Source organism: Microcaecilia unicolor, chromosome 2 (assembly GCF_901765095.1).
Source record: "Microcaecilia unicolor chromosome 2, aMicUni1.1, whole genome shotgun sequence".
Lineage (NCBI taxonomy): Eukaryota > Metazoa > Chordata > Amphibia > Gymnophiona > Siphonopidae > Microcaecilia > Microcaecilia unicolor.
Window position 1 is genome coordinate 388,420,903 of NC_044032.1, and position 14,909 is coordinate 388,435,811.

Sequence of the window (14,909 nt, forward strand, 5' to 3'; positions counted from 1 at the left end):
GAATTTTGGGGGTCGCCATAAGTTGCAAAACTTATGGGAGAAAGAACCCTACATAGTGATGAAAAGAGTGGGAAGTGGTGAGAATGTATATAAGGTTCAAACACGAGCTGGAAAAGAAAAGGTTCTGCACAGAAATCAGTTAAAACTAGTGAATTGGGATATCACTGAAAATATCCGAGATTTAACTGATGGTACAAACATTTCCAAGAATGATGAAAACTCTCCAGTAATTGAACAATTATCTCAAATGTTGAGTGAGATTAAACCCAAGGATACTGAAACAAAATGGCTTATAATCACTCAAGAACCTGTGGCTTATAATTTTGAAACAGAGGAGGGTGAAAGTGAGACAAATGATAATTTAGGTATGCGGGTTTCTAAGAGAGAAACAAAAGGGAGAGTTCCTAGATTTTTGTCAGAACATTACATTATGTAATGACTGATAAATTTAGGGATTAAGAAAAGAAAATTGAAAAGAAATAGTTGAAGGTTGAAGATGAATTGGGATGATACAAAGTTAGTGAAATGGAAAAAAATGTTTATTTAATGATAAAAAAAATGTTTACTACGTACATTTTTTTTTCTTGGCTAGCCCGAATGTAACCCTATGGGTTAAAGTTTAAAAAATTACCTAGCTCCTTCTGGATCTGATGTGGAGACAGTGAGCAGTGCAGAGGCTTGTGCTGGGCTTGTGCTGTGTATGACATAGACAGAGTTCCAAATGTTACTGTTAGGCAGTTGGGAGGTAAGGATAGAGCAGAGCAGACATATGTTAGCTGTCTGTCTCTAGCTTTAGTGAAAATCTGTAAAAAAAAAACAGATTTGAGAGGGTTGGGAAGGTAATGGTTGAATGTGAAGTGAGTGCCTGTTAGTATTAACTTAATTTTAAAAAAACCAGACGCGGATAAAGGGCTTTAGTGAGAGACTGGGTTACCTGACAGTTTGAGAAAACAAAATATGAGTTGCATCTAAATCCTGTTAGTGTAATAATATTAGTTATAAACTGACAAAGCAGGATTTTAGTTTGATAAAGTGCTTATTTCATATATTAACATAAGTGCTGATAGGATTAAAGTACTAATGCTTTATCAAGTCTGTTTAATTTGATAAGGAGTGTTTAAGGTGAGAAGTTTCATTAGAATTGTGGAACACAATTCTTTGAAGAAAAAGGTATTTGTACACTATATTGAGGGGACAGAGGTATATAAAAAATTGGAAGCAATTTTACTTTTAAAGAAGTCTATGTTTCCAGTGATTCAAGGTAGAGCTTCACATTCACTTAATGGTTTGTTTTTTTTTAAATTAATGGTGGGAGGGACAGAATAGGGAAACTCAATTATATGTTTTTTTTTGAAAGGGACAGCTAGTTAGGAAAGTGTTTAAAGTTTGATGAAAATGGGTTATTGCCTATCAGTCAGGGATTAGGGTTTTCTATTATTGATTTAATTAAAAGCTTAGGATACTAGGTACAGTCTCTGGCCAGGGATCAACATGACAACTCATCAAAAGGTACCCACCGTCCACGGAGAAAGAAAAGAAAGAAAGCTGACACAGTCAAACTTAGAAAAAGTATCCTTTTGAGTATCACAAAAGTAAGAGAGCATGAAGAGGACAGAATTGTAGAATTTATACTTACCTGAGATCCGTCTGAAGAGGAACCTGGAAAGAAAAATAAACAAAGGATCAATTATTGACAGTACACCATTACTAAGCTAATTTAATTGCATGCATGTTTGGTTTAGGAGTTAATTGAAGAGATACTTATCTGATATTGATATTTTTCTGGACAAAGAAACCTGGGGAGGGAATAGAAAACAAACGTTAGAATTTTCTGTTGTGAATGTTTTTTTATTAGGTAATTGAAAATAGGGGGTATTAGGAAATTTAAACACAGAATTTTAGGTGTTAGAATGTTCCTGTGAATAGAGTCATTAGTGAATTCTTATTATTTGAGCTGAAGTTTTTTTGTTTAAATAAAAATTCTCTTAAAAAAAAAAACATTTCCATCTTGATCTGATATTTTTTTTTGTGTTGCTCCCTCTGTTCCTGAGAAATTTCCTGAGTGCCTGGCTCAACTACATTAAAGAGGCACTCAGACTTCCTTGTTTGGAGGTTAAATTTTCAGGAGGGGGGCGGGGCTTACACAAGTATAGCGGCAGTCAAAGTGACTGTCCCGGATGACCCAGTGGTTAGGGGAAGGCTGAATTTTTTCCATGAAAGGTGGCCCCTTTTAACCTCCGACTGATGGGTGCTCCAAATAGTTTGTCTTGGTTATGCCCTGCATTTGCATCAACAACCACCAAATTACTCACTGAGAGCTTCTCACTATCTGTGAGCACAAGGTACTTGTAGAGGAACTCTCCGCCCTTCTAAAGGCCCATGTGGTCAAGTCCATTCCACCAGGGGAAGAAGGGCTGGTACAGGAGCCGACAAGGGAAGGAAACATTCTAGACCTAGTCCTTTGTGGATCACATGCTCTGGTGCGGGAAGTAATGGTGATGGGGCTGCTTGATAACAGTGATCATAATATGATCAGATTTGATATTAGCTTTGGAGTAAATAAAAACAGGAAATCCAATATGTTAGCATTTAACTTTCAAAAATGAGACTATGATAAAATGAGAAAAATGGTGAAAAAAAACTTAGAGGAGCGTCTGCGAGGGTCAAAAATTTACATCAGGCATGGATGCTGTTCAAAAATACCATCCTGGAAGCCCAGGCCAAATATATTCCGTGTATTAAAAAAGGAGAGAGAAAGACCAAACGATAGCCGGCATGGTTAAAAAGTGAGGTGAAGGGAGCTATTAGATCAAAAAGAAAATCCTTCAGAAAATGGAAGAAGGAACTGATTGAAAATAATAAGAAAAGATAAGGAATGTCAAGTCAAATGCAAAGCGCTGATAAGGAAGGCAAAGAGGGACTTTGAAAAAAAAAGATTGCATTGGAGGCAAAAACACATAGTAAAATTTTTTTAAGGTATATTAAAAGCAAAAAGCCTGCAAAAGAATTGGTTGGACCGCTAGATGACTGAGGCGTAAAAGGGGCAATCAGGGAAGACAAAGCCATAGTGGAGAGATTAAATGAATTCATTGCTTCAGTCTTCACCGAGGAAGATTTGGGAGAGATACCGGTGCCAGAAATGGTATTCGAAGCTGACGAGTCGGAGAAACTGAATGAATTCTCTATAAACTTAGAAGATGGAATAGGGCAATTTGACAAATTGAAGAGTAGCAAATCTCATGGACCGGATGGCATTCATCCCAGAGTACTGATAGAATTGAAAAATGAACTTGCAGAACTATTGTTAGTAATATGTAATCTATCTTTAAAATTGAGTGTGGTACTGGAAGATTGGTGGGTAGCCCACGTAATGTCGATATTTAAAAAAGGTTCCAGAGGTGATCGGGGAAACTATAGACCGGTGAGCCTGATGTCGGTGCTGGACAAAATGGTAGAGACTATTATGTAGAACAAAATTACAGAGCATATTCAAAAGCATGGATTTAGTGAAGGGAAATCTTGCCTCACCAATCTATTACATTTCTTTGAAGGGGTGAACAAACATGTGGATAAAAGTGAACCGGTTGATGTGATAGTGTATCTGTTTTTTCAAAAGGCGTTTGACAAAGTACCTCATGAAAGGCTCCAGAAGAAATTGGAGAGTCATGGGATAGGAGGTAGTGTCCTATTGTGGATTAAAAAGTGTTTAAAGGATAGAAAACAGAGAGTAGGGTTAAATGGTCAGTATTTTCAATGGAGAAGGGTAGATAGTGGAGTTCCTCAGGGGATCTGTGCTGGGACCGCTGCTTTTTAACATATTTATAAATGATCTAGAGATGGTGAGGCAAGTAACTAGTGAGGTAATTAAATTTGCTGACGACACAAAGTTATTCACAGTGGTTAAATCGTGAGAGGATTGTGAAAAATTACAAGAGGACCTTACAAGACTGGGAGACTGGGCATCTGAATGGCAGATGACATTTAATGTGAGCAAGTGCAAAGTGATGCATGTGGGAAAGAGGAACCCACACTATAGCTACGCAAGGCAAGGTTGCACATTAGGAATCACCAACCAAGAAAGGGATCTCAGTGTTGTTGTTGATGATACGTTGAAATCCTCTGCTCAGTTTTTTTTTGTTACATTTGTACCCCGCGCTTTCCCGCTCATGGCAGGCTCAATGCGGCTTACATATACAGGTACTTATTTGTACCTGGGGTAATGGAGGGTTAAGTGACTTGCCCAGAGCCACAAGGAGCTGCCTGTGCCTGAAGTGAGAATCGAACTCAGTTCCCCAGTTCCCCAAGACCAGAGTCCACCACCCTAACCACTAGGCCACTCCCGTTTGCTGTGGCGGCTAAGAAAGCAAATAGAATGTCAGGTATTATTAGGAAAGAAATGGAAAACAAAAGTGAGGACGTTATAATGCCTTTGTATCAGAGATCACATGATGCTGTGAGCGGAGAAGCAGCGAGGGCTGCAGCTCGTGGACGACCAACCCCGCACAGGCATCGAAACTAAGTATAATTGTGATACAACAACTTTGATAGACGGGGGAAAGCGTGCTAAATCTATGGACAAATTCACCCACGGCAAGGGTCAGCACAAGGCGAGACAAGCTGAAGGTAGGGAGCGGAGCCTCCAAAATGGCGGAGCCTGTGCCGGCGATGGTTCCAGCATTTACGGAAATGCAATTAGCGCAGCTTACCTCCGCGGTGGCAAAGGCATTTGAGAAGTGGTGGGTGACGCTCACCTCGCAACTAGATGGTCTCCAAACCAGGCTAGATGGCATGGGCACAAGGGTAGGAGACCTGGAAACCCGAGTGTCGGCCCTAGAAGACAACTCACGCTCCCAGGCCCCGGAGGTAGCGCACCTTAACATCCAAGTAGCTGAACTGGAAGCCAGATTTAAAGACCTGGAAAACCGAACGCGGCGCAATAATGTTAGGATTGTGGGACTAGAGGAGCAGATACCGAAGCGGAACTTGGCCAGCTGGCTGGAGAACTGGCTGGCCAAAGAATTGGCACTCACAGATTCGACCGGCCAGATGGTGGTGGAACGAGCGCACCGCTTGGGGAGAAAGGATGAGCGCCGGAATCACCCTAGAGTGGTTATCGTGAAGATCCTCAACTACCGGCACAAGGTTGAGATATTACAGACATAACACTACATATAGGACGCAGGGATGATAAAAGCAACTAGATTTGTGTCCTGGAATGTAGGGGGAATAGCAACACCAGTGAAACGAACGAAAATACTGCAAGCCCTGAAGAGATATAAAGCAGACGTGGCTTGCCTCCAGGAGACAAGACTCACGGAGGAGGAACATCAGAAATTACAAAGAATGTGGGTAGGGCAGGCATTCTCTGCTTCGGCGGAGGGTAGAAAGCGAGGAGTAGCGATATTAATAAAAAAAGAACTAGCGGCAAAAGCTGAGTTGATAGTGGCGGATCCCCAAGGTAGATATGTCATGATACATCTTTGGCTCCAAAACAGGGAATTCTTAGTGATTTCACTGTATGGGCTAAATGATTACACGCCAACCTTTTTTCAAGCCATTATAAAACACTGTGCCCCTCACACAACACTGAAGTTGATGGTCTGTGGGGACTTTAACCTCATAGCAGACCCGGAGAAAGATACCACAAACCCCAGGGACGCGCCACAGGGTGGTAGTAAGAAAAGAACGTTCACCGCATTTCTGCGAACCCTGAACTTAGTAGATACCTGGAGAGCCCTGCATCCAGAAACTAGAGATTACACTCTTGTCTAGGGTGCACGGAACAAGTTCCAGAATAGATTATACACTGGTGGATCAACTGGCCTTCCCCTGGGTGTGTGGCGCAGGAATAAGGCCCACAGAAATTTCAGATCACACGATGGTGTGGCTGGAGTTGGAAGTCCCAGGGTATTACCAGAGCACAGAAGGATGGAGATATCCAGGTTATTTACACGGGGATAAAGTTTACGCAATACGTAGCTGCTAAATGGGGGGAATACGAGAGGTTTAATAAGCAACACGCAGCTAGTCCCAACCTTTATTGGATGGCATCCAAAGCGGTCATAAGGGGAGAAATAATAGCATTTGTACAAAAACGTAAGAAAAAACAGGCTAGGGCAATCTTGCATTTGGAATCCCAGCTTCAGAGGGCCAAACGACAGTACACCAAAACTCCGACTGCAGCAAACAAAGAACAATACGTAGTGACCAAGGTGACGCTAAACACATTAATTCATAGTCAAACCATGAAATCCCTAACTTAATACAAATGTAAGATGCAGAGGTTCGGCAACAAGGCGGGTACCCTGTTAGTGAGATTGGTAAAAACGGAAGGCCCAAGAAGAGTGATTACGGTGATACAGGACCCCCAAGGCGTGACTAAAACCAAAAGTGAAGACATAGGGCAGATTTTCCACAACTATTTCAGCACACTCTACGGGGGGAGGCCAGCACGGGACATGATTACCTTAGAAATTATTTAGAGCAAGTAGGGCTCCCTAAACTACAACAACAACACATAGACATGTTAAATCAGCCTATCACAGGGAAAGAATTACAAAACACAATCAAAGCCCTGGCCTTGAACTCTGCTCCGGGGCCAGATGGCTTCATGGGAGAATACTACAAATCCCTATCCAAGGCAGGGTTAGAGGCGATTGGGAAATACCTTGAGCAAATAATTGCCGACACGCAGTTCCCCCCACACGTGAACGAAGCCCTGATTACGTTGATACCTAAACCAGGAAAAGATGGGGCATGCCCGGGTTCATACCATCCTATCTCTTTGATTAACGTAGATGTAAAAATCTTGGGCCGGATACTTGCCACACGATTGGGACATTTATTTCCGGAGCTCATAGGAGAGGAGCAGGTAGGCTTCGTCTGGAACAGACAAGCAGGTAGCAATGTCAGACGACTACTGCTGGCAATGGCAAAATGCCAAAAAGAACAAAGGTTGGCAATGATCCTTAGCTTAGATGCCAAAAAGGCATTTGACAAGGTGGACTGGGGATACCTGTTCATGGCGGGCTCTATTCTCCAAATCCTTGATTTTCATCTGTTGAGCACAAGTTAGGGTCTCCAAGCGTTCTTTATCTGTACTGTGAGACTGCAGTAAATCATCCACCTCGGAGAGTTGCCGGTTCATCGTGCTAAATCCAAGGTAGTCTGGGCGATACCTGCAATTTGTTCAGACAGCTGCATGAATCTTGAATCCAGTACTTTAATGACTGCCTCAGTCAGTTCTGGTATGAAGTCCGGGGCATGAGGTGTCGATGGAGGAAAAGGCGCCATTTTGTCTTCTACCAGGCGAATCCGATCTTGGCCCCTCCACGATGATTTTGACGACATGGGAAGCGCTGCTCTACTTATAAATTTGTCCATATGCTCCCAGAATGGTAAGTAAAATAACTGTTCTCAAAAAACACCATGCGGTTTGTAAAAAAGGGTTGAAGGGAGAGGATCCCTGAGCAGCAAGCTTAACGTGCATCTGCTGCCGCTCACAGCATCACGTGACCCTCGAACTAGATCTGTTTTTATAGCGAATAGCTACAGTGGGAATTGAACCCACTTCCCCAGGATCAAAGTCTGCACTAACCACTAGGCTACTCCTCTACTCCACACAAGAGGTGCCCAAAATGACCAGATGACCACTGGATGGACTCGGGGGTCACCTCCCCTTACTCCCCCAGTGGTCACTATCCCCCTCCCACCCCTCAAAAATGTGATTAAAATATTACTTGCCAGCCTCAGATGTTATACTCAGGTCAGTTAGAATAGCATGCAGATCCCTGGAGTACTCTAGTAGTGGTGCAATGCACTGCAGACAGGTGGACCCAGTCTTCTACCTCTGCCTACTTGTTACACGTGGAGGAAACTGAGAGCCCTCCAAAACCCACCAGAAACCCACTGTACCCACATATTGGTGCTCCGTTCACCCGTAAGGGCTATGGTAGTGGTGTACAGTTGGGGGTAGTGGGTTTTGGGGGTCTCAGCAGACAAGGTAAGGGAGCAATGGTGAGATGTGTACCTGGGAGCATTTTATAAAGTCCACTGCAGTGCCCCCAAGGAGGCCCTATTGCTTTCCTGGGATGTCACTTTTCCACTATTCTACCTGATGCCAAGCTTTCTGTTTTTCTTTATAACTGAGCCTTGTGTCTATTGTTTATCATTAGATTTGGGCTTTGAATTCAGATCTATAAATGAAAGGATGTCTCATTACATATGTCTAAATACCAGAGTGCTATTTTTCAATACTTCATAGCAAGAGTGTACATTCCATAATTACCTGTCCCAATGCAACTGAAGCTTTTACCTCAGTGCATGTAAATGGATTCGTCCCTGTGTGGATTCTCTGATGCCATGTGAGGCTTTCTTTCCAACCAATAATTTTACCACACTCAGGACATGCAAATGGTTTCACTCCTGTGTGTATACTCTGGTGCATTGTGAGGTTTACCTTCTGGCCAAAACTTTTAACAGTCTTTACACATGCAAATGGTTTCTCTGCCATGTGGACTTTCTGATGAACTTTGAGATTTACATTACAACCAAAGCTTTTTCCACACTTAGAACATGTGAATGGTTTCACTTTATTGTGGATTTTCTTGTGTATTTTGTACGTTTTGCATTTTGATGTATTTGTTTGACCAAAAAATAAAACATCCAAATCACAAAATATTTTTCCAAACAGCATTTTCAAAAGAAAAAGTTAGACCTTTTTTATGTAGAAAATGACCTTTCCTGTTCTGATTTTGGACGTTTTACAAAAAACATCGAAGTTCAGACTTTGGTGTCATATCCAAAAATGCCCCTTGTGCATTTGACTTGCCCAAAGTCACAAGGAGCAGCAGTGGGAATTGAATCCATATTGCCAGGATCAAAGCCCGCTGCACTAACCATTAAGCCACTCCTCTGTTTTGGATGGCTTGCATTTGGATGTCTTTTGTTCAAAAATGGACCAAAAAAAAAGGATGTCCAAATCACAGGACGTCCATAGTATTTTCTAACACAAAAGATAGACGTCCATATTTTTTGAACTTGACCTTCTTTCCTGTTCGGAATTTGGACAACTTTCTAAAACATCCAAATTTTGATTTAGACGTTTCTTTCAAAAATGCCCCTCCAAATCTAAGAGTACAAGGAGTGTTCACAGATGAGAAAAAAGTTGGAAACACTGTTAAATGCAAAAAATCTTGGCGGTGTTGATAAAGCAGAGAAACAGGGACATTCTGGCAGGCTGATTACCCCAGACCACTGGGACTGGGAGGCCAGCTGGACTAGGCCAAAATATATCATGGGAGTCTATAAAAACGAATGAGGACCAAAAGGAAACAAACAAAAAAAAAGGAAACGAAACTCACCCCAAGGAGCATGATCTGCTCAACACTGTCAGCTTGAATATGTAGAGAGTTCTTTTGGGTACACGTACATTAGCAGTCACATGACTGGATGACAATTTGGATCTGGAAGGAAGTTTGGATTTAGCTTACACCTTTTTCTGTTGTAGCTCAAGGTGTGTTACATTCAAATATAGTAGGTATTTTCCTGAGACAGCAAAGGGGTAAGTGACTCACCTAAGATCACAAGGAGCCACAGTGGGATATGAACCAGGCTTCACTGATTTTCAGCCCCAGAACTGCCTAGATACCTATTCCAGGAGGGAGACCTTTTGGCCAGTCCTGGATTTCTGCCAACCTCATGTTGCTGCATTATGGGTCCTGCAGCACTGTTTTCAATGGATAGAATCATGGACTACAAATACTACACTGCTTTGGGATGGAAGTTCAAAAATCCTGGAATGGGTAAATTGGCAGCTCTGCAGCGCCCTGCTCTTACCATTAGGCTACTCCTCCCCTCCTGCTGCATGTGCTCTGGTTTTCTGCTGGAAAGTGGTCTTCAAGTGAAGAGGGCAGGAAGGAGATCACTTGGGAAGGGGCAATGAGGTGAGGATAAGAAGGGTAGAATGGGGTAAAGGTCCTAAACGGAGAGTGCAAGTGGTCAGGGAAATATCATAGGTTAGGGCTAGCTGGGAGCTATAAATACCATGGCAGTCAGTCAGTCCACATTTGGTTGGCTGCAGCTGAGCAATTCCTCTCCACTCCTGAGTAGGAGTTTTGTTCTTGTTTCTCTTGTATGAGAGCTATTTGTCTTGCCTTGGCCAATTGATTATGTGAACCCCATTCTTTAGGCGTGCTTCACCTTGACTGGCCCTGCTGGGCCAGCATTTGGCCATTATCTATCTGATTTGGCTATCTGTGTTCCTGTTCTATGAAGTCCTGGTCCACGCCTCATATTCCAGCTGGCTTTTGTTCTCAAAATTTAGCTGGCTCTGTTCATTTTTTTCTCCTAGATACCTTGCTCCTGGCCTCACTTCTGTGTATTCATGAACTAATGGAGTCCTTGACAAATTTTCATTAAATCTAGGAGCCAGTGTCTAAGACCTTTCTTGCTTCTCCTTTCCCTCCCTTCCAACATTGTCCCCAGTGAAGTTTGGGAGTGGAATTGGAAACCCCTCCTAGATTAGCAGTAGCTCTTTTAGAAATTGGCTTAATAAGATTTTTTTTTCCTATTTTGTGCCTGTGAGCAAAAAAACTTCAGTAAATCAGTTCCTTAAGGTGCCTCTGCTAACTGCAAAGTCAATAGTCTCCCTTCCAAAAGCATGCTGTCAGCTGTGTGACTGCATCCTCTAGATAGGTGAAGCAAGAGGCAATTGCCTCTTTGTTTCACCTATCACTACAGCCTGGGTCCCTATCAGTTTCTCTCTCATATCCCCTTTCTCACAGTCTTCACCCAGTCTGTCTGTCTATCTTTCTTATAACCTTTTCCTACAGCCTTCACCCAGTCTGTCTGTCTATCTTTCTTATAACCTTTTCCTACAGCCTTCACCCTGTCTGTCTGTTGGTCTCTCTTCTCATACCCCTCTGAAGCTTTCACTCAGTCTTTCTCTCTCTCTTTCTCATACCCCCACCACATACAGCTTTCACTCAGTCTGTCTTTCTCATGTCTTCCTCCCCCCACATACTTTACTCAATCTGTCTCTTTTATCCCCCCCCCCCCCACACACACAGCCTTCACCCAGTCTGTCTGTCTGTCTATCTCTTTCTCATACCCTCCCCTGCAGCCTTCACTCAGTCTATCTTTCTCATACTCTCCCACAAGAGTTCCCAACCCCCCTGAACCACGTGATTCAAGTATATGGAGAGCCCAAGGGCCGAGAGAAGCACTGTGGAAGGAAAAAAATATCTTTCGAGGGTATGAAATCCTGGGCGCCAGGATGCAATTTCTTAAGAATAGCCATACTGGGTCATACTAATGATCCATATAGCCCATTGTCCTGCTTCCAACAGTGGCCAATCCAGCTCAGAGTTACCTAGCAGAAACCCAATTAGTAGCAACATTCCATTCTACCAATCCCAGGGCAAGCAGTGGCTTTCCCCATGTCCATCTCAATAACAGACTATGGACTTTTTCTCCAGGAACTTATCCAAACCTTTTTAAAATCCAGATACGCTACCTCTGTTACCACATTCTCTGGCAACAAGTTGCAGAGCTTAACTATTCTTTGAGTTAAAAAAAATATTTCTTCCTCCTGGCATCTAGGATTTGTCAAGCCCTGAACTAATGGACTTTTTGTATGGGAAAGTGAAGTTAACTGGTCCAATATTGCAAAGATTGGTGTGTTTTGAACCTGTGTCTTAACATAGAAATGCAAAATATGACAGCAGAGATGATACAACCTATCTAATCTGCCTATACATACCAACTATTAAGCTTTACAATGCCATCCTCTCCCTCAGAGATTCTCTGGCCTTATCCTTTACTTTTTTGAATTCAGATAAAGATCTCATCTCCACCACCTACCATGGAAGGTTGTTCCATGCATCCACCACCTTTTCCATATAGAAATATTTTCTTAGATTACTCTTGAGTCTATCCTGTTTCACCTTCATTCTTTAACCCCTTGATCCAGAGTTTCCTTTCAGTTAAAAGAGGCCTGCTTCCTATGCATTTATACTATGAGGTAGTCATATGTTTCTATCATACCTGCCCTCTCTCCCCTTTCTTCCAAAGTATACATAGTTAATCTTTAATTTTGTCTCCATGTGCTTTATGATGACCACTAACCATTTTAGTAGTTATCCTTTGGACCAATTCTATCCTGTCCATATTCTTTTGAAGGTGTGGTCTCCAGAATTATAAACAGTGCTCCAAATGAGGTCTCACCAGAAAGGCACCATCACCTTCTTTTTTCCTGCTGGTCATTCCTTTTCTTATGCACCCAGACACCCTTATGGCTTTTGCCATTGTCTTCTTTTATCTATCTGGCCATCTTAAAATTGTCTGATACAATCACCCCAAGGTCTCTCTTTCTTTCGTGCACTGAAGCACTTCATCCCTTATACTGTACCGTTGCATTGGGGTTTTGCAGCTCAAATTGCCTGACCCTTCATTTTTTTTACCATTAAATCTTAGCTGCCAAACTTTAGAGCAAGCTTTGCTAGATTCCTCCTTATGTTATCTATTCCTTCCAGTTTGTCTGTCCTGTTTCAGATTATATCTTGCTTATAAATATGTTGAAAAGAATTGGACTGAATTCTGCAGCATACCAGAGGTCTTCATTGTCCTAAAGTTTTCCAGGCAGCTATATACATAGCAAACCGAATATCTCTGCTCTCTGTTTAGTTTTCTGGAATGCTCATGCTCCATCCTCACTTGACTGAGGGACATGCTGAGTGGTCTGTAATGATTTTCAGTGGCACTATCCACATAGGGGTCAATATTCAAAGCAATTTAACTGGTCATAAATGGCTTTTGGCTTGTTAAATTGCTTGTGTTGCTATCCAGTGATATTCAGAGGCACTTAACCAGCTAATTTCGCTGTATATCACCACAGACCATTAGAGTGAAAGCCAGGTATTTGGTGAGCTGTCTAGGGTCAAAGTTGACACTTATGCAGTTAAGTGTCAATATTCAGCACTTAACCACCTAAGTGAAATAGCCATATCGGACTGCATAAAGTCAGTCCTATCTTTATGCGGTGTCACTCAAGTGGCTAAGTGCTTGATATCACACTTAGCTGCATAAGAGATAGACAGCTGCATAAACCCAGGTATTCAGTGCTGGTGCCCAAACATGGCCTGGCATGAATATCTGGGAATAATGCTGTCGCCAGTTAAATATGCACCCCATGGTGAAAATTCATAGATAGGCCCAGCTAGGTCATTTATCCAGATAACTGCTGCCCTAATTACATATAAGTTCCTTTGAATACGAGAACCTTAAATTGTAATGCAGGTGCCCAAATACAGACATGTCTTTTTAAAGAACTGTCTTTTTTTTCCAGTGGTACAGGAGAGTGATCACTAAGATTTACTGAAATTGCTTCTTTTAAATTTTGTCATTGTTTTATACATTTTATTTCATCAGGTATGATGAACTACTCATTAAATATGAACAGGAGGTAGGAATGCTGACTGACAAAAGAAATATCGCACAGAACTATGCAATGAGTATCCAGAATGATATGGAATCCATGCAGTAAGTTTCTCAATGAAATCTAATGCAAAATTAAAAGTAAGTGCATTGTAGAAAGCTGCGAAATAGTACATAGTTTGAACTTTTTTTTAATATATAGTTTGTTGTTCTACTTTGGATGAGGGTTGCACCCAGGTGAGTCACAAAAGAATTTGTAAATAAATGCCAGCTAGGGCCGTGCCTAGGGTCTCTGGCGCCCTCCTGCAGACTATCAGCGGCGGCGGCAGCCCCTCCCCACCCCCCCCCCCCCCCCCCCCCCGTGAAAATGATCACTCACCACTTGCCACACTGACAGGAATTATCAGCAATATTCTTAGAAACAAATTGCCATACATTGCAAAATAAGATAGCAGATGTAAATTCTCAAAGTGGACATATTCCAAACACTAAAATGAAAATAAAATGATTTTTTTTCTACCTTTGTTGTCTGGTGACTTTCTTTTTCTGATCATGCTGGCCCAGTATCTGATTCTGCTGCTATCTGTCCTCTTAACTCCGTTTCCAGGGCTTCCTTTCCATTTATTTCTTTCCTTTCCTCCTTTCTTCTTCATTTCTGGTCCTCAGCTTCTGCCTATTTTCTTCATCCATGTGCAGTTTTTCTCCTCTCTTCCTTTTCCCTCATTTCATCTCCTTCATCTCTCTTCCCTCCCCTCTATGTCCAGCAATTTCTCCTCTCTCCCCTAGCCCTGCCCTCCCATCCATGCTCCTCTGTCCCCTGCCCCCTCCATTCATCCTTTTCCAGCAATTCCCCTCTCTCCCTGAGCCCTGCCCTCCCAATCCATGCCCATCCATGCTCCTCTGTCCCCTGCCCCCTCCATTCATCCCTTTCCAGCAATTCCCCTCTCTCCCTGAGCCCTGCCCTCCCAATCCATGCCCATCCATGCTCCTTTGTCCCCTGCCCCCTCCATTCATCTTTTTCCAGCAATTCCCCTCTCTCCCTGAGCCCTGCCCTCCCAATCCATGCCCATCCATGCTCCCCTGCCCCTCCATTCATCCTTTTCCAGCAATTCCCCTCTCTCCCTGAGCCCTGCCCTCCCAATCCATGCTCCTCTGTCCCCTGCCCCCTCCATTCATCCCTATCCAGCAATTCCCCTCTCTCCCTGAGCCCTGCCCTCTCAATCCATGCCCATCCATGCTCCTCTGTTCCCTGCCCCTCCATTCATCCCTTTCCAGCAATTCCCCTCTCTCCCTGAGCCCTGCCCCTCCCATCCATGCTCCTCTGTCACCCTCCATTAATCCCTATCCAGCAATTCCCCTCTCTCCCTTCCATGACCCCCCCTCGCATCCATGCTCCTCTCTCTCCTCTCGCTCCCATGTCCCTCCCAGTTGGCCTGGCCTGGCCCGCCCTTTTCTCCCCTCCCCTTCGCATCCAT

General features: G+C 43.0%; 1 protein-coding gene across 1 annotated transcript in view; it reads left to right on the top strand.

Moving 5' to 3' along the window:
- CCDC158 (coiled-coil domain containing 158) overlaps positions 1-14,909 on the top strand; it is a 1,152,460-nt gene that overhangs the window by 357,832 nt on the left and 779,719 nt on the right. The window contains exon 9 of the mRNA XM_030192135.1: positions 13,429-13,539. Coding sequence (XP_030047995.1) covers positions 13,429-13,539 — 111 coding nt within the window. The remainder of the gene's footprint in view (positions 1-13,428; positions 13,540-14,909) is intronic.